At 42.5% G+C, this 21,095-nt stretch overlaps 1 protein-coding gene across 1 annotated transcript in view; it reads right to left on the bottom strand.

Annotated features, from left to right (window-relative positions):
- Positions 1 to 21,095, bottom strand: part of Phactr4 (phosphatase and actin regulator 4) — a 77,886-nt gene that overhangs the window by 56,290 nt on the left and 501 nt on the right. The window contains exon 2 of the mRNA XM_052716977.1: positions 12,828 to 12,878. Coding sequence (XP_052572937.1) covers positions 12,828 to 12,843 — 16 coding nt within the window. The 5' untranslated portion in view covers positions 12,844 to 12,878. The remainder of the gene's footprint in view (positions 1 to 12,827; positions 12,879 to 21,095) is intronic.

Here is a 21,095-nt window from a genome sequence, read left to right as displayed (position 1 = left end):
CACCTGGTGCCACTGTGAGTCAATAGTAATTCCTGCAAAGTAACTAAGGATGACTTGTAAATGTTTCTATCAAACTCGCTCCAGCCAGTAATTCAAATGTACTTTGCTGTTTTCATGTATAAAATAGCCCTCCCTTCAAAATCTTCAATTTTTTAGCACCATAGGAAATATTGGGAGGGGGGTAAATAATTATTTTTTTCACAGAACATTTTGTTTTGTTTTGTTTTTCAAGATAGGGTTTCTTGGGGTTGGGGATTTAGCTCAGTGGTAGAGCGCTTGCCTAGCAAGCGCAAGGCCCTAGGTTCGGTCCTCAGCCCTGAAATTGAAAAAAAAAAAAAAAGTGATGGCCCTTTTGCCAGGCAGTGGCGCATGCCTTTAATCCCAGCACTAGGGAGGCAGAGCCAGGTGGATCTCTGTGAGTTCGAGGCCAGCCTGGTCTACAGAGTGAGTTCCAGGAAAGGCGCAAAGCTACACAGAGAAACCCTGTCTCGAAAAACAAACAAAACAAAACAAAAGATAGGGTTTCTCTGTATAATAGCTCTGGATGTCCTGGAACTCACTTTGTAGAGCAGGCTGGCCTCCTGTCGCTGCCTCTAGAGTACTGGGATTGAAAGTGTGAGCCACCACCACCCAACCTTTTCATAGAACTTTTAAAATCAAAGAAAAAATTATGTTTTGCATTACATGCACCTTTGCTTCTAAATTCAGTTGAAAAGCAGAGCCAAATGTACTTATTCATGCCTTAGGAAAACAGTCCAGTGAGATCAGAGGAAAGCTCCCACAACTCACGCCTATGCTTATCTGTCTATGCTAAAGCAGTCTGCTATCCTACGCTGACTTTTCTGAAAAGCTTTACAAGTACTTTAGATAAATATGCATCCCAAAAAACAGAACCTTCCAAGAAACAAGTTTGGTAACTGTCATCTCAACCTAGAAACTATTTCTTCTTGTGAAGAAAGAAGGCTTAAAAGAAACCTGATCCCAGAGGTGGTGACGTATGCCTAGAAGTCCTAGTACTTGGGAAGCTGAGGCAAGAGGATTGCCTTGAATGTGAAGATAGTGTAAGCCAGAGTGAGACTCTGCCTCAAAACAAACAAACAAACAAATAAATAAATAAAGATAAACAAGATCCGTTAACCATTAAACACTACACTCATATTCCCTGTTCCCTGGCTTAGGCACTAAGAACTCTAAGAGTACTACCTACATAAAATCTAAGGAAGAGCTATATGATAATTCTTCACTACGAACTTGACAGGACAGAGAATCACCATGGAAACCCACCTCAAGCTTTACTTAGAAGGGTATTTCCAGAAAGGTTTAACTAAGGCTGGCAAAATGGCTTGCCATGCAAGCCTGGAGACCTGAATTTGACCCGTGGAGTCTATATAAAGGCGTAGAAAAAAGAACCTACTTCACAAAGTTGTCCCCTGACCTCCACATGGATGCTGTGGCATGCATTGGCACAATATACTAAGTTAATAAATAAATAAATTTTACAAAGGTTTCCCTTAGGAGAGAAGACTCACCCTACATATGAACAGTACCCTCCCATGGGCTGGGGTCTGGCCTGAATAAAAAGGAGAAAGTGGACTGCTGAGATGGTTCAGCAGGTAAAGGAGCTTGCTGCTAAGCCTCACACCTGCATTCAATGCCCAGGCTCCACATGGTGGAAGGAGAGAACAGACTCCAACAAGCTCTCTTCTCAGAGCTTGTGCCTGACCTCCACAGACACACACCTGAAATGCACACACACTCACATAATTGAGAAAGAAAGAAAACCAGGCGGTGGTGGCCCACGCCTTTAATCCCAACACTGGGCAGGCAGAGGCAGGCAGATCTCTGAGTTTGAGGCCAGCCTGGTCTACATAGGGAACTCCAAGCCAACCAGGTCCACATCACCTCAAAAACAAATGAGTAGAGAGAAAGCTGCTTCCTGGCTGTGATGCCATGCTGCCCTGCAGCCACCTCACACCCTTGCTGCTCTGCCTTCTCCACCCCAGCTCCCCATGGCAGACCCCGTGTGACATTAAAATGTCAGCAAAAACAGTCCTTCCTCCTTTGAAGTGCTTCTTTGTTGGGCATTTGGTCACAAGGAGAATAATTACTCCTAAAACTAAATTTGTTGTGTTGGTTTGCAGCGATGTGAAGAGAGGAAAAAGACAGTGGGCTGGGTGTTCCTTTTTTCTTCTTCAGGTCATAGTCTCATGTACCCCAGGCTGTCCTGAAATTCCCTGAGTAGCTGAGATTGACCTTCGTGTGCTTAATCTGTATGGTGTGAGAATAGAGCCAACGGCTGTGCGTGCACTAGGTAAACACTCTACCAGATGAGCCACAACCCTAGCCCCTAAGTTTGGGGATTTATTGACTTGGTTCAAATTTTCTTTTGCTTTTAAGAAAAACTTTCTATAAATTCTGTGCAACCCAACTTTAGAATTCAACATCTATGTATATTTGGACAATAATTTCATATCTGTCTTTAGTTCTGTCCCTTTCTATGTAGGCCAGGAAGGCTCTGAGCCTTTCAATCCTCCTGCCTCAGCCTCCCAAGAACTGAGATTACAAATGTGTAACACCATGCCTAAATCGGGCAGTGGTGGCTCATGCCTTTAATCCCAGCACTGGGAGGTGGATCTTTGTGAGTTCGAGGCCATCCTGGTCTACAGAGCGAGATCCAGGAAAGGCGCAAAGTTACACAGAGAAACCTTGTCTCGAAAAAAAACAAAAAACCACCATGCCTGGCTACAACGGTATCTTTTCTGTGCTGGCGATCAAACCCACGCCCACCGTGTGTATGCTGGCAAGTGCTGTCCCACTGAGCTGTGCCAGCTCAAGTTCTGTCCCTTCCTAGTTTATTTGATAATTTCCCCAAGACACTCTGAATTCTCTTGCCTTTGAAGTCTTGGAATTACAGACATGTGCCACCATGGCCAGCTTTTCATTTATTTTCAGCATAGGTCACAGTGACCCTTAGAATAGAAGTATGCAGTCCTGGTAGCACATGCCTATCACCCAGTCACTTGGGAGGCTGACGTACAAGGAGTCAAGTGTTCAGGCCCAGAGGCTCTGAGTTCCAGGCTATGGAGGCCAGAGGTCGATGCTGAATGCACTCCGCCATCGCTCTACTTTGAGACAAGGTCTCTCACCCAGCCCTGACTCCCCAATGAGGCAGGCTGGCTGGACAGAGAGCCCTAGGGAGCTGCCTGGCCCCCTCTCCCCAGTGCCTGGATTACAACCACAAGTCGTCACACCTGGCTTTTTTGCATGGATTCAGGTGGGATGAACTCAATTTTTTACCAAGTGAGCAAACTCCCTAGCCTCATGACTATTTTAATTTATATAAAAAGTTAATTTTAGCCAGGCAATGGTGGCATACACCTTTAATTCCAGAACTCGGGAGGCAGAGGCAGGTGGATCTCTGAGAGTTTAGAGGCCAGCTTAGTCTACAGAGTGAGTTCCAGGACAGCCAAAGCTATACCAAGAAACCCTGTTTCAATTTAAAAAAAAAAAATCAAATCTCTTAAGATCTTAAATTTTCTTTTCTTTCTGTGTGTATTCTGCACCCAAGTGCACATGGACACGTGTGTGTAGGCCATAGGTCACTCTACAATCTATCTTTTGAGGCAAGGTCTCTCACTGAAGCTGGAACTCAATGATTCAGCTGTACGGACTAGCTAGCAAGCCCAGGAGATCAGCCTGTCTCCACCTGGTCAGCACTGGGATTACAAAGGCCACTGTACTTGGCTTTTGGATGGTGGTGGAAATGTGAATTCATGGCTTACTCTGCACAAGCAAGCACTTACTCACTGGGTCATCCCTAGTCACCTGAAACACTACCCTATTCTTTCCCTTTTCCCCTTCATGGCAGCGAGGGCAGTGTGCCAACTAAAATTTGTTGGAAGAATTAATAAATCCTGTCAGCTAAGTATCAACACATCATTACCTTTGATTGAGGTTAGGATACTAACTAGCCTTCACTGTTAACCAATATATAAGCACACACTGTGGAAGCATAGTGAAATTATAAGCAGAAGCTTGTGGCACATGCCTTTGTGTGTTCTGTACTAACTCAAACCACTCATCTTTTTAAGAATGTTGCCGGGCGGTGGTGGCGCACGCCTTTAATCCCAGCACTCGGGAGGCAGAGCCAGGCGGATCTCTGTGAGTTCGAGGCCAGCCTGGGCTACAAAGTGAGTCCCAGGAAAAGGCGCAAAGCTACACAGAGAAACCCTGTCTCGAAAAACCAAAAAAAACCAAAAAAAAAAAAAAAAAAAAATGTCTCTTCAGGGCTGGATAGATGGCTCAGGAGTTAAGAGCACTGGCTGCTCTTCCAGAGGACTGGAATCAACTCCCAGAACCCACAAGGCAGCTAACAACCATCTGTAACTACAGTCCTGGGCCATCTGACACCTTCTGGCCTTTGAGATCACCAGGCATGCATGTGGTGTACAGACATACATGCAGACAAAACAGCTATACACATAAAACAAATCCTTAGTCCCCAAACCAAAACAAACCCTCCAAAAATAAAACAACAAAAAAAGTTTTACTTTTATCTTACAATTAATACATTACTTATTAGTAGTAGTTTTTTTATCACTAGTATGTATATTTGTGTATAGGTGCACATGCCTGCATGGATACATGTTTGTGCAGATTCATGTAAGACCCAAGGACAATCTCATGTGACATTATCCAGAACACTGTTCATCTCCTTTGAAACAGGGTCTCTCACTAACTTAGAACTCATCAATTAGGCTAGACTGACTAGCCAGGGAGTCCCCAAGGATCTCTCTGCTTCCCCAGCACTGAGATTACAAACACTCATCACTATGCCCAGGACGTTCAAGTAGGTTCTAGGAATGCTTTAACAACTAAACCATTCCCCAATCTTACCTATCTATCTATCCATCCATCCATTCATCATCCACCCACCCTCCTACCCATTCTGCTTTTTGAGATGAAGAATCAATCTATAGCCCAGGCTGTATAGGAATTCATTATTTATCTCAAGCTGACATCAAACTAGTAGTACTCCTCCTGCCTCAATCTCCAGAATGTTGGGATTACAGGTGTGAGCTACCAGGGTAGGCATACATTATTCTTAAAAGCTTATTACTTCAGTACACAGTTTTTAAGCTTTCTTTTTTAGAAATAAGGTTTTAGATTAGCCCAAGCTACAGTAAACAGACTCTGTCTCAAAAACAAAAACAAACAGATGGGGCTAGAGAGCTGGCTCGGTTGTTAAGAGCACAGGATGCTCTTCTAGAGGACCCAGGTTCCGTTCCCATCATTCACATGGTGGTTCACAATCATCCATCACTCCAGTTCTAGGGAATCCAACACACTGTTCTGGCCTCTGCGGGCACTGCATGCACATGGTGCACACACTTACATGCAGACAAGCACTTATACACAAGAAATGAAAATAAATTGAGTTTTTAAAAAAGATTAAAGACTTCTTCTAGAGGGCTGGGGTTATAGACTCAATGGCACAATGTTTGCAGATCCATGAATTCCTGATTCTTCTGCCTCTGCCTCCAGAGGTCAGTATTCTAGGTATTCCTGACCACATCTGGCTTGTGTGGCCAGCACATTTAATTTCACAAAGAGAAATTAAATCTCCCAGAAGAAATATATACAAAAGAATTCCATGTTCACTTCTGAGTAGTGGAATTTAACAATAAAAAGTTCCCTCCTAAGTTTATGCTCTTGTCAGGGAAGAAAATAACAGAAGCTACTCACTATATATTTGTAAAGATGCCACATTAAATTTCCAGACAAATTACAAGAAAGCCTTTAGTACTTGTCCTGGGACTGGGGGGGTAGGGAGGGAGGATGCTGTATGTTTGAAGTCAGCCTCAGATACCTTGTCTCAAACCAAAACCAAAATCAAACAACAAAAAGAAAAAAGGAAAAAAAGGAAGAGAGAGACAGAGAGACAGAGAGAGAGAACAAAAGACAGACACACACTACAAGAGAAAGATGAAGTAACATTACTTTTAGCCTCATTTAATCTTAAAGGAATTTATCTCCTACGCCTGAAGGATTGCAACTAATTAGAGTTCATGCTTCCTCCTCCTTTTTAATAGGGAAGGGCTGTGCTGTTGACACACTTTTAGCTTTCAGTGTTAAGATAACAAGACAAAAAATTTCCCATAAACTCTGAAACAAGACGCACTAGGCAGGAGCATGGCTACTTCATAAATATTCTTGACCAGATAGAGCCATGGTTCTCAACCTTCCTAATGCTCATGTTGTGGTGACCTCCAACCATAAGATTATTTTCGTTGCTATTTCATAACTGTAATTTTGCTACTTTTATGAATCATAATGTGAATATATTATATATACAACATATATCATAATATATACATACACACACACACACACACACACACACACACATATATATATATATATATCAATCAGATGCAGGACATCTGATATGGGACACCTGGGAAAGGGTGAGAACCACTGAGATGGAGGAACGAAATCAACAACAAAACCAAACCCCTGCAACCTAGGAGGTACTTATACATTTAGACATAGTAAAAGCCAGACCTTTAATCCCGGCACTCAGGAGGCAGAAGCAGGAATATCTCTGTGAGTTTGAGGGCAGCCTGATCTACAGAGTGAGTTCTAGGATAGCCAGGGCTACACAGAAATCCTGTCTCAAGAAAAACAAAAATTTAGACATAATAGATACAACAGTCTCTTTGGCCATTGTCCGCTCATTCCTCAAGGGTACTCCACTTTATTCTATAGCCTTAGTCTACTGTTTTCTACACTAAATAAAGTAAAATTGACCATTTTGTTTAGGAAATAAATTGTTCACTATACTAACAAATCATTTCCTAAATGATACAATTCTTTAATTAAAAAAAAAAAAAAAAGCCAGACAATGGTGGTGCATACCTTTAATCTCAGCACTTGAAAGGCAGAGCCAGGCAGATCTCTGAGTTCAAGGCCAGCCTGATCTACAGAGCGAGATCCAGGACAGGCACCAAAACTACACAGAGAAACCCTGTCTAGAAAAAAAAAACAAAACCCAAAAGCCAAACAACAACAACAAAAAAAAAACCTCATACACTTAAAATAATATATATATATATATATATATAGTTTGTTTGTTTGTTTGTGTTTTTTGTTTTTCAAGACAGGCTTTCTCTGTGTAACACTTCTGGATGTCCTGGAACTCATTCTGTAAACCAGGCTGGCTTCAAACTCATAGAGATCCTCCTGCCTCTGCCTCCCAAATCCTGGGATTAAAGACATGTGCCACCACCATGGCCAGACATAAAATAGCTTTTTAAAACAGTATTACATTATTAACCTATTTCTATAACACCCAGAAAGCCTTTGTAAATTTACGATATAACTGAAGAAAGCTACACATTCTGCTTCTCCCGATTTACTTTCCGAATGCTGAGGTTATAGATGTGTACCACCACACCTAGTTTTAGGTTCAAAATTCACATCAGTGAACTGTATCTCATTAATTATTTCATCAAACATACTGCCAAAAGATATTTTCAATAAGTAGTGTTCATATCTTTCCAGGAATTGTTATGTGCAGAAACTTAAAAATTAGGTGGTTTAAAACATGTAGGGAGCTGGGAGGTGGTGGCGCACACCTTTAATCCCAGCACTCAGGAGGCAGAGGCAGGTGGATCTCTATGATCAAGGCCAGCCTGGTCTACAGAGCGAGTTCGAGGACAGGCTCCAGAAACCCTGTCTCGAGAGAGGAAAAAAAGGAGTGCAGTGTGCAGTGTGCAGCACGACCACAGGCTCTGCACATGCACTCCCGTGTTGTCTTTACAGTACTGACTACACTGTAGCCATTTCTCTTTGTGACTGCACACCAGTACAAGCTGGCAAGTGACACCTTCAGTGTATTATCTCCAAGTCCCCATGAAAGGGAGAAAGGACTAAAATAAGGAGAGTCCTCCCTTTTCTTCTTTCTCTCTCTTTTTTTTTTTTGGTTTTTCAAGACAGGGTTTCTCTTGTAGTTTTGATGCTTGTCCTTGATCTCACTCTGTAGACCAGGCTGGCCTGGAACTCACAGAGATCCGCCTGGCTCTGCCTCCCGAGTGCTGGGGTTAAAGGCGTGTGCCACCACCGCCCGGCTTGAGTCCTCCCTTTTCAAATCATATTGTTTAGTGATGAGACACGTTCTGAGATACAGGATAGGTAATTTCTTTATTGGACAAACACAACAGGATGATAACTAAGATGGCTACAATATTTCTAGGTAATTTCTGTTTGTTTAGTTTTCTTTCTTTTTTTTTTTTTTAAAAGATTTATTTATTACGTATACACTCTTCTTCCTGCAGGCCAGAAGAGGGCACCAGATCTCATTACAGATGGTTGTGAACCACCATGTGGTTGCTGGGAATTGAACTCAGGACCTCTGGAAGAGCAGCCAGTGCTCTTAACCTCTGAGCCATCTCTCCAGCCCCAATTGTTTAGTTTTCTTTCAGACAGGATCTCAATATAGTAGTCTAGGCTGGCCTCCAGAGAATGCTGGCTTTTTGTTTTGTTTTGTTTTGTTTTTTTAAATGATTTATTTATTTGCATTGGTGCATCTGTGTAAGGGTGTTGGATCCCCTGGAACTGGAGTCACAGACAGTTGTGAGCTGCCATGTGGGTGCTGGGAATTGAACCCAAGTCCTCTGGAAGAGCAGTCAGTGCTCTTTTTTTTTTTTTTTTTTTTTTTGGTTTTTCGAGACATGGTTTCTCTGTGTAGCTTTGTGCCTTTCCTGGAACTCGCTTTGGAGACCAGGCTGGCCTCGAACTCACAGAGATCCACCTGCCTCTGCCTCCCGAGTGCTGGGATTAAAGGCGTGCGCCACCACCGCCCGGCCAGCCAGTGCTCTTAACTGCTGAGTCATCTCTCCAGCTCCTGAATGGTGGGTTAAAGGCATGCACCAAGTCCACCTCTAGCTGATATAATCTCTTATACCATCTCTGTATAAGTGGTTTGTCACTGACCAAGGCACATTTATGTGGTGTATGACCATATTTGTGACAGGGTTCTAACTCTTTATTCCAGGCTGGCCTTGAATTCATGACGACCTACCTGCCTGTGGCCTCTAGGATGCTGAGACTGCACAAGCAGCCCCCATGCCTATTTTCACTGTGTTCACACTTGAATGACACATTTCACCGACATCCTTATGAAGCCAGAAAACATATTAGTTTTGGGGGAAGAGATGAAAATGACTAAAATCCACTATTTAAATTATAAAACTGTCAGATAATGAAAAAGCATTTTTTAGAAGTATTAGTTTTTGGCTCTCAAGGTGGTCCATTCAGCAGTAAAGGTGTGATCCCAGGAAACCATGGTAGAGAGAACCAACTCTTAAAAGTTTTCCTCTGCTCCCCACAGGTGTGTTATAACCATGTAAACCCACATATTACCACACAACAAGAATAACAATAATGGAATATTGCTTTTAATAATTCTCAAGCCTCTAGTACATATCTTTTTGTCAATTTTCATCAGAGACTAATAGTAGTACTAATGATTTTGTTGTTGTTTGGTTTGGTTTTAGTTTTTGGTTTTTGAAGACAGGGTCTCACAATGTAGCCTTGGTTGGCCTGAAACTTGATAGGCAGACCAGGCTTGATTCAAACTCACAGAGATCTACCTGCCTCTGCCTCCCAAGTACTGCGTTTAAAGAGATGTTCCACCACACCTGGCCTTTAATAGCATTATTTTTAAATAATGGGGCTGCAGAGATGGCTCAGAAGTTAAGAGCATTTATTGCTCTTCTAGAAGACCAGAGTTCAAGTCCCAGTACCCACATGGTGGCTCACAACTGTCTCTAACTCCAGTTCCAGGGGATCCAGTGCTCTCCTCTGGCCTCCACAGACACTGCACACATACGGTACAAAGACATATATGCAGAAGGAAAGGAGCTAGAAGCTTCAGGTCTTCCCCACAGGAATTTGAGAGCAAAAAATCTCTCAACAGGAGCAAGGATAGCTCAGTGGCAGAGTGCTTGCCTAGTATATACAAAACCCTGGGTATGAGTCTCAGCATGGCAAAACAAAACAAAAACAACTGCTAACTCTCACTACTCTTCATTTTAGAACACTACAAATAATTCTTCCTAAATATATCTTCATAATTATTAGCTGTCACAGTGTGGTATGGTGGCACACGCTTCTAATAGAACAATCAGGGAATATAGGTACAGCTGAGAGTTGGAGGCAGCCTTGGTTACACAGTGAAACCCTACCTCCTCAGACTCCCAAAAAAGTTAGCTATCTTGATTAAAACAAAGTTCTTGGGCTAGGCAAGTAGCTCAGTCGGTACAGTACTTGCTCAGCATGCTTGAAGCCCTAAGCTTGAACTCCAGCACCACAGTGGTACATATTTGAGAGGCGATAGTACAAAGATTGTTGAGTTCAAACCCAAAATCTGAAAAACGAGTGTATACGTATATATTGATATATATAGGAAAGAGGAAAAAGAATTCAAGAGCAGCTTTGGCTAATGCCTGGTGCACATAAAACTCTGCCTCAAAAAGGAAAACACAAGGCAACCTTAGTGGTGATGCCTTTAATCCCAGCACTTGAGAGGTCAAAGTAGGCAGATCTCTGTGAGTAGTTCAAAGCCAGCCTGGTCTATATAGTGAGTTCTAGGACAGTCAGAGCTACAATGTGAGACCCTGTCTCAAAAAACAAACAACAACAAAAAGAAAACACACACACTCTAGCATCTGGGGCTAGGGATGTGGCTCAGTAGTAAAGGACTTGGACTAGCATATGTAAAGTCATCAATTCAATCTCTAGCACTTCAACAAAGACTCAAAGGGATACATAGCTCAGTTCAGGGAATGTTTGCCTAGCATGCACAAGGACTTGGGTTCCACCCCAATCATTACATAAAACCAATTGTGGTACATACCTGTAATCCCCAAACTCATTTGAACTCACTTTATAGTGAATTTAAGGCCAGCCAGCCATGGTTGTAGGAGATCATGTCTCAAAACTATTTTTAAAGAGCCATCAAGCCAGGCATAGTGGTATTTTAGGCCACCCTGGTCTACACAGTGAGTTCCAGGCTATCCAGGGATACACTGTGAGATCCTGTCCCAAAGGGAGTCAGGGAAATTGGATCTAGATAGTCCAGTTGGTAAAGACACTGGATGCCAAGCATGACTACCCGAGTTTGATCCCCAGACCCCACATGGTGGAAGGACAGACTCTTGAAAGTTGTCCTTGACCTCTCCACTGCTGTGTTGAACATCACACACAAAAATAAATAATTGTAATAAAAAAATTTAAAAATCAAGTTATACATGAAATTCATTTACATGTCATATATACCTTGTCAAAGGTAATTTTATACAATTTTGTATTTGTTTTAGGATTGTGACAATCCCACCCTCAGTCAGGTAGAATTTCCCAATTATAACAGCATTCAAAAAGTTTCCGACTTTGTACAATTACAGATTTGATTTGATTTGATTTGATGTGTATGGGTGTTTTCCTACTTGTCTCTGCATAATGTTTGTACAGTGCCCCCAGAGGCCAGAAGAGGGCGCCAGATGCCCTGTAACTAGAGTTACAGAGAGTTTTAAGTGACTGGGAATCAAACTAAGGTCCTCTAGAAGAGCCATCTCTCAGCAGCCCCGTTACAGATTTTAGATTAAGAACATATCATGCACCAATCCAGTTTGCTGTCACTGTTGTTTCTTTCTTTCTTTTAAAGGATCTCATGGAGCTTAGGTATGTTCTTCTAAGTTCTGGAGGATGACCTCCTGAGTACATCCCCCAGTACTACAGGCTTGTGGCATCACATCCTACTTTTTCATTATATGGACTCGTCTTTGGGAACAGTCACTGTGCTATGAAAGTAAGTTCAACCTCCCGAATCTTCACAAATAAAGAAAAACTTGGTGACAAAACTAAATCTATTAACAGGTGCTGACTGCCCTCTAGTGTTCAAACTAAAGATCTCCCAATGAACTAGTTAGACTTTGGTAAAGACTGGAAGGTGCTCATCCTAGGCTCATTAAAATCAGAAAAAAAAACGCTCATCTTGCAAGATCTTAAACAAAAGTCTTCTAAACACGAGGCAAAAACTGCACCTGGATTTCCTGACTATGGCTACCAGGTCAGGGAGTCCAGAGAGTTTGGCCTCAGTTACATCAATGCCTATTGGGCAAGACAGAAGAAAATAAACTAAATTACCATCTCAAATACACTTCCTAGGCCTGAGGATATAGCTTGTGGTAAGGTTTTACAATGCCTGCATATACATAATTAGGAATCTGGTTTTTTTTAACCACTGACTCATCTTTCCAGCCTCTCAGGTCTCATTTACAATACAGCAAATGTCAACAAACAGAAGGTTGTTAGGACCCTCAATTATATTAAGAGTATGAATGGAGCCCAGCATTATATTATAATCAGAAGGCAAGCAGAGGGAACTCTGGGAGTTCAAGATTAACTCGGTCTATATAGTGAGTTCCAGGCTGGCTGGAGCTCCACGTGAGACCCTGTCTCAAAAAACAAACAAACAAACAAACCTTAGGGCTGGGGATGGTGGCAGAGGCAGGAGGATCTCTGTAAGTGAGGTAGCCTGGTCTACATAATGAGTTCCAGGACAGCTAGCACTGTGTAGAGACCCTGTCTCAAAAGGAAACAAACAAGAAAATAAGCTAACAAACAAGAGTATAAATGGATGCTGAGAGCAAAAAGTCTGAGAGCCACTGTTCTACACCAGCACATTGAGCAGGAGATAATTTACTCAAAGCTGTAACAGGTACGGACAAAGCACAAGCACCAATAAAAATGCAGGCCATACTTACCAAATGGATCTTCCATGCCACTATTAACCAGAGTAGGGAGATGAGTAGTTTCTAAAAATAGAAAAGGTACATGAGATATTGAAAATGTCAAATTTACCATCTCATATGTTTCTCACTAAAACTTATTATATAGCTTGAATATTATTGAAGCAGGGTGGCGGCGGCGGCGGCGGCGGCGGCGGCGGCGGCGGCGGCGGCGGCGGCGGCGCGCACGCCTTTAATCCCAGCACTTGGGAGGCAGGGGAAGGCGGATCTCTGTGAGTTTGAGTCCAGCCTGGTCTACAGAGCGAGATCCAGGACAAGCACTAAAACTACACAGAGAAACCCTGTCTCAAAAAAACAAAACACAGCACAGCAGAAACAAAAGACCCTTCTTCAACAAGGTGGAAGGAAAGCCAGGCAGTGGTTCCACACGCCTTTAATCCCAGCACTCGGGAGGCAGAGACTGGTGGATCTCTGAGTTCAAGGCTAGCCTGGTCTACAGAGTGAGTTCCAGGACAGCCAGAGCTGTACAGGGAAACCCTGTCTCAAAAACAAAAACAAAAACCAACAACAAACTCCTAAGAGTCAATCATCAGAGCAGCCCAGCTCCAAAGATGGCTAGTTCACCCCACAAGCTATGGTATACTATACTATAGTACACTATGGCATACCAACAGAAGGACTCTGAGGAGGAAAGAATGAGATGTTAACGTGTGGAATCAAGCTATCAGAGTTGATGCCTACTGTAGTTTAGATGAGTTAGGAACCCTGATCCCAGGTTACTAGTACTGGGAAATGGAACCTTTAAGAGCTAGCGCCTAGGGCTAGAGAGATGGCTCAGAGGTTAAGAGCACTGACTGCTCTTCCAGAGGTCCTGAGTTCAATTCCCAGCACCCACGTGGTGGCTCACAACCATCTGTAGTGAGATCTGGTGCCCTCTTCTGGCCTGCAGTCATACATGCTGTATACATAATAAATAACTAAATCTTTAAAAAAAAGAGCTAGGGCCTAATGGAGGGCACAGGTAACTTGATGGAACTGTTAAGTTTATGAGTGGGCAAGCTGTTATGAAGGCCTAAGCCTGAGCTGTTTTCCCTCCCTGCCTCTGCAGTAAGGTCCTTACCAGAGCATTCAGCAAAAGCTGGATAACTTACTGGTTCACAGCACATAAGGAAATCTCTGTCTAATCATTAGTTAACCACTAAGCCGAACAAATGCAGACTACAGTGGATACCCAGAACAAAGAACACACACTTTACAGGTTTACCCCAGCAGAGTCACCAAACAAACAGAAAGAAACCCATAGAGGAGAATTTTATTTTCAGGGCTGCCACATTATACACATTATATTATTTTAAATGCCCAATACATATATCCTTACATACATACGTGTGTGTGTGTGTGTGTGTGTGTGTGTGTGTGTGTGTGTGTGTGTGTAAAACCAAAGAAAAAGGGTTTAAAAATCAAGAAAGAGACAACACATAAATAGGAAAGTATGGCTTGTAATCAAGTAGAAAGAAAGCAGTCAAGAAAACTGAATTGGACTAGGTTCTTTAATCCCAGCAGTCAGAAGACAGAGTTATTCTGACCTCTGTGAGTTAGAGGCCAGTCTGATCTACATAGCAAGTTCCAGGACAGCCAGGACTACCTGGTAAAATGCTGTCTTACAAAAAAGGGGTGGGGGCAGTGGTAGTGCATAACTTTTATCCCAGCACTCTGGAGGCGGAGACAGGCAGCTCTCTACGAGTTTGAGGACAGCTTGGTCTACGCAGTTAGTTCTAGGACAGCCAAGGCTACACAAAGAAATTCTGTCTCAAAAAACAAAAAGAAAGAAAGGAAAGGAGGGAGGGAGGGAGGGAGGGAGGAAGGAAGGAAGGAAGGAAGGAAGGAAGGAAGGAAGAGAGAGAGGGAAATAAAAGCTGAATCAAGAAATCCTAGCTGGCCGGGCGGTGGTGGCGCACGCCTTTAATCCCAGCACTCGGGAGGCAGAGGCAGGCGGATCTCTGTGAGTTCGAGGCCAGCCTGATCTATAGAGCGAGATCCAGGACAGACACCAAAACTACACAGAGAAACTCTGTCTCAAAAAACCAAAAATAATATACAATAAGCTACCAAAAAAACCTCTAAAGAGTCAAACAGGTTTCATGGGATTTGGTCTCTAACATCACAAAAAGAAGAAATCATGTCTAATTGGTTTTCTTTTTTTGCTTGTTTTTCAAAAACCTGTAGCCCAGATTGGCCTAGGCATGTTTGCTATGTACAGTCGTCTAGAGTGAACCATGGCTTTGTTCAAGCTATCTAGAGGGGTTATCAGAATCAAAATGTAAAAACCCAAGTACTCTCAGCACTCCAGATCACTCATTCTCCCCTAAACATTTTTACACCCACTCCATTCTTATGCTAAAAACTACACCCTCCTCCTAGAGCTAGGGAGTCTGTTCCCACCATGATGATCTGAGTCTGACCACCAGAGAAGACATGTTTACTTGAAAACAAAAACAAGTCTGGTGCAGGCTGGAACAGGAGAACCAGTCTCAAAACCTGTGTACACCAGAGGAAGGGCCAAGGCTGCTTTCTAGGCCCCATGTGTAGTCTTGTACTTGTGGGAACACACAAACACATACACACCTTACAAGAAGGAGATGGTGGAAGAGGAGGAGGAGGAGGAGGAGGAGGAGGACTTGGAGAGTGACATAGCCTCCTGAAGTCCTCCCTACCTAAAACTGTACTGGAAAACCATACCTTCTATAACGCCTTCCTGCACTCTTTATCAAAACAGGACCTTTTTGCTTTGCTTTCTTTTTTGAGACAGGGTTTCTCTGTGCAAAACAGACTCTTAAACCAGACATATTGGTGCTTGCTTTTAATCCCAGAACTCAGGAGGATCATTGAAATTTCATGGCCAGGACTGAATAGATGGCTCAGAGGTTAAGAGCACCAGCAGCTCTTCGGAGGTCCTGAGTTCAATTCCCAGCATCCATAGGGTGGCTCACAACCACCTGTAGTGAGATCTGGCGCCCTCTTCTGGGTTGTATGAATATATGTAGACAGAACATTGTATACATAATAAATAAATAAATCTTAAAAAAAAAATTCAAGGCCAGCCTGATCTACACAGTGACTTCCAGGCCCACAAAGGCTACAAAGCAAAACTCCAGTTTCAAACAAAACAAAATCGTTTAGTCCTTATCTAAATTTTATTTTCATTTAAAAAATTATGTGTATGTATTTGCCTATATGTATTTACATGCACCACATGTGAGCCTGGGGCCCTTAGAGGCCAGAAAAGGGCATCTGATCCCCTAGATTTACAGATAGCTGTGAGCCACCATGTGGGTGCTAGGAACCAAACCTGGATCCTCTGCAAAAACAGAAAGTGCTCTTAACTATAGGGCAATCTCTACAACTCCAATTTATTTATTTGTTTGTTTGCTTATTTATTTAGAGAGTCAGTCTCTCTCCCTCTCTCTCTCTCTCTCTCTCTCTCTCTCTCTCTCTCTCTCTCTCTCTCTCTCTCTCTCCACATGTGGAGGTAAGCATGCAAAAGTTAGTTCTCTCCTACTCTCTGGGTTCCAGGGATTAAACTCAGGTTAATCTAGTTTGGTGCCTTTACTGCCTAAGCCATCTCAGCCCCCAATCCCTATCTATTTTTTAAGTGTATCTCTATTATACTGTTATAATTTTGTAATACCTTAGGTTTTTGAAGACTGGGCTATTACATTACATCAGTATGCTCATAAAACATGCAGCCTCTACCATACAAGAGCAAAACAAAAATATCTGCTGGATAAAAAAATCCATTTTGGTTCTGATATTCTCCAAACTGTACCTGCCCACTTTTATTATTCATTCATTCACTGAGCAATGAGGGGATAGCGTTCCAGTGAACACCCAGAGCTGGGACTGGAAAGCAGACTTAGTGGTTAAGAGCACTGGCTGCTCTTACAAAGGACTCAGGTGATTCCCAGCACCTTCATGAGGTGGCTCACAACTGCCTATAACTCCAGGTCCAGGGGATCCAATGCCCTTTTCCATAGCACTTGCATGCACATGATGCATATGCATACACTCAAGTACACACACATAAAATTAAAAAAAAAACTTGAAAAAGAAAAAAGAAATACTAAGAACTGTGTGCTATGCAATATGCATGAAAATTAAGACTTTATCCTGTGCTGGAGATGTAGCTCGGTGGTAGTCATAACTGTCATTATGGCAATTAACTGTAACAATATAAAAACAAGGGAGCTGGAAAGATAGCTCAACAATTAAGAGCACTGGCTGCTCTTCCAGAGGACATAGGTTCAATTCCCAGTACCCACATGGCAGCTCAAAACTGTTGGTAACTTCAGTTCCAGGGGATCTGACACCCTCACACAGACATACATGCAGGCAAAACATCAATGCCCATAAAATACAAATAAATTATTAAAAAATATATAAAAACAAACTTTCTTTAATGGAGAATACTTTGGGGGGAAAAGGGTCTCCATAAATGGTTAGAGGTAGCTCCTATTAAGATACAAGGGGTTGAGCGGGCAGCAGTGGCACAAGCCTTATAGTCCCAGCACTCGGGAGGCAGAGCCAGGAGGATCTCTGTGAGTTCGAGGCCAGCCTGGTCCAAAGAGCGAGATCCAGAACAGGCACCAAAACTACACAGAGAAACACTGTCTGGAAAAACCAAAGATACAAGGGGCCACACAGTGGTGGCACAGGCCTTGAACCCCAGCACTCAGGAAGCAGAAGCAGGTGGATCTCTATGAATTCGAGGCTAGCCTGGTCTACAAAATTAGTTTCGCCTGCTCTACAGCATGAGCTCCAGGATGGTCAGGGATACACAGAAAAATCCTATCTCAAAAACCAAACAAACACAAACAAAAGATACAAGGGAAGGAGTGGGAATATAGAACTTGCCCATCATATATAGGCCCCAGCATGCCAACATGGCAGCCTCCCCCACCCCACCCCAAAAAAGACCTCCAAGTTTTACAAGGGGACAGACTCTCAGTCCAGTGTCCACCCACTCCCTTCTCTTTTTTAGCAGCAGCAGCAGCAGCAGCTTACAACAGAAAGATTCTCAGGTCACTTGCTCCTGGAAACATTCCATCAAGTAAAGCAAGAAACTAAGACTCAAGCATGTGCCATAACCCAGGCATGTGGAACAGGCCTAATCTCAGTACTTTTGAGACTGAGGCAGGAGGATCATTTCAGGTTCATAGTGAGTATCAGACCAGTATGAGCTATCATATATAGCAAGAGCCTGTCTCAAACAAAACAAGTTAATTTTAAAATTTTAAAAATAAAAGAGGTTACGTGAGCTGACTGTACAGTGACTGAGACTCTTATTTGGTTGTAGTTACTGTCTGTCTCTCTTCCTCCCCCAGTCAATGTCAGTCAGTAAAGTCCGTAGAACCCAAGAGGCGAAAACACTCCACTGCTTTGTCCTCAGGGCCGAGTCTTAACTTTCATTCATGGCTGAATGAGTAAAAGGATGGATTTGGAAATAAAGTATGCCAACATTAAAAAAGAAAGAAAGAAAGAAAGAATTTCTTCCTCACTACAGTATCAAACAAAATAGATTTAAAACAGGCATCTATTAGTTGAAAAGGCTAAACTAGTCTGTAATCCACCACCGAGAAGGCTGAAACAGCAATGAGAATATGAGGCTAGCCTGGGCTACATAGCAAGATCCTATCTTAAAAAGAAAATAATAAGACAAAGAAGCTAGACTAATTACCCTGACTCAATTCCACTGGAATGTTATGCATTTTACTTAACAATCTAAGTACGAGAGTTGAAGTAGGCAGGTATTTCTGATGTCACATTCATGGTATGTACTGACAGAAAACCAAGACTAAACTGCAGGTTTAGTCTGATCAAAAGGTTTGGCTAAGCAAAGAAATTAAGAAAGCATTTTCCTAAGTCTTAATACTCTTAAAAAAAAAAAAGTACATGTATTTGAGTTCAATGTGAGGTTTCAGGAACCAAAGTGGCCTTACCCATCATACTTCTTAATCTTAATAAATCTTTAATTACCTTCTGTCTTCTTCTTTTTCTTTTCTTTTTTTTTTTTTGTTTTTTTGTTTTTTTGAAACATGGTCTTACTGGGTAGCTCTGGCTGACCTGAAACTTGTTATGAAGACCAGGCTAGCCTCAAACGTAATCACCTTTTAATAAAAGATTAAAACCACAACTTAGTAATTCATCACCCTTTTGTCCCTAAGGCCCCATAAAATTGTTATTCTGCTTAGATACAGGAAAATCAAGCTGGAGTGAAGGCAGTAATCTTCAGAAAGGCTTATGGGAAAGACTTCATGGTTCTATGAATTTCAGTTCCTTGTAAGTCAGTTTGTTCAGGCTGGAAAATAGTTCCATAATTTTTCTCTAATATTCAGATCAGAACATTAAAGCAGTTTGTGGAAATATGATTAGTAGTTGCATTAAATTTGAAGTAACAGAAAGTACTAGGCTTGCTAGTTATATTTAGGTCAGCTTTCTTACCTGGGCTAACTGTATGGCTTTGGGCTAGTCATTTAACATTTTGGCAAGGTTGCATCAAATGCAAAGTGAGACCCAATACCTCACAGAATTGTGAGGATATAATAGTTACACAATGTGTATTAATGGGACATACAATATATACAGCTCTTCAAAAACATGGACAGCACTATTATGTTTGAGTAAATAAGCCAGAAAGTAGTAAGCCTGCTATAAATTCAGAATTTAAGAGCTAGGTGTGATGGTACAACCATAATAATCTTAGCACTTGGAAAGACAAAGTCGGGATAGGAGAGTTCAAGGCCAGACTAGGCTACATAGCAACCCAATCTCAAAGAAATAAATTTCCATTTCCGAAAACTGAAGAATAGCCGGGGCGAGAGGTGTAAGCACCATGGCAGAGCAGGGGCTACACAGTCAAGATATTGGATTCCAGTCCCAGCTCAACAAAAGAGGAAAGAAAAGTGTGAGCTAGCGAGATGGCTGAGACTGTAAAGGCTCTTGCTGCTTAAGCCTGGTCATTTGAGCTCCATTCCAGGCACCCAAGGGGCGTGGGAAAACAATCAGCTCCACAGAGTTGGTCTCTAAAGTCACACCTGCACTGGCCCCACACCCCCCACTTCCACACACCTTTAAGAAAACTTTATTTTATTTTTGAGATTAAGGTCTCAATTATGTAGTTCTAGCTGGTCTCCAACCCATGATCTTCCTTAGCCACAGAAGTATTGGGGTTACAGAGATGTGCCACCACAACTTTCTAGGAAAGATACAACCTGTATTAAGGACCTTCCATCTCTACACAACATTAATACAATCTGAGAGTCTCAAAGTCATTTCCATTATGAAATGCCAAACCGAATAATGAAGACTTTATTTGCCTAGGGTGGGAAGTTAGCCTCAAAACACCTTTCCTGGTTCATGTAAAGGAGTCCCAATTGTCTTCCTTCAAGGGATTTGAAATACCAACCAGTTTTCAAAGGGGTACCAACCTTGGCCTTTATAAAGCTTTACCCCTATGCTCAGTTTCGCGATGGGGTCTTTGACTGGACATACCGTTACTACACTATCTGACCAAATTGGATCAAATCCACGAATTCAGCGGTGTCCCGAAAGAATACATTTTATTCACTTCCCTCCCCTAAACAGCCTTCATTCTTTTTACCTGGTAAAAACCAACCAACCTGCTTTCTAGAATATACTGAGTTTCTAGGTTTCTCTACAAAGCAGGTTCTTCAGTGAACGGACGTTTTCTTTGGAGTTTTTGTTTAAAAAAGAAAAAGGATGCAGTCTGAGCAATCGAGGAGCTGTGTGGGCGAATGAAGTGCCAAAGACTATTTGCAGGCTTTTGCAGACGATGAATGATGCCCCAGAAATCACTCTCCTCCGATTTTCAGGTTTCTAAAGCCATGATTCACTTGAGTTCCCCCACCACCCCCCTACCCCCACCACCCACCCCCCGTCACAGCTGCCACACATATCGCAGTAAATTCCACTCTTAGTTTCCGGGGTTGGGACTCCCAAGTCTCACTTCTTTTTCTTAGACACCATCCTCTGGGAGAGAAAAGCGCCTCGAGTTTTGGTCCCTAGCTGCCGAAGGCTGACATTTAGGAACTGGACAATAACTTCCAGGTTTCCACTGAAACTATGCCAGGCAGGCTCCAAAGCCTCTGTTCTGCTCCGCCGGGATGCAGAGGTCTGAGGGAGGTCACTTTTGAAAGATGGACTTTGACCCGATCCAGTTACAGTAACCGGATCCCCAGGGAGCGGTCCCCGGCAGGACGTGTGGGC

Source organism: Peromyscus californicus, unplaced genomic scaffold, assembly GCF_007827085.1.
Source record: "Peromyscus californicus insignis strain IS unplaced genomic scaffold, ASM782708v3 Scaffold_5__1_contigs__length_169319896, whole genome shotgun sequence".
Lineage (NCBI taxonomy): Eukaryota > Metazoa > Chordata > Mammalia > Rodentia > Cricetidae > Peromyscus > Peromyscus californicus.
This window is presented reverse-complemented; position numbering and strand designations above follow the sequence as displayed.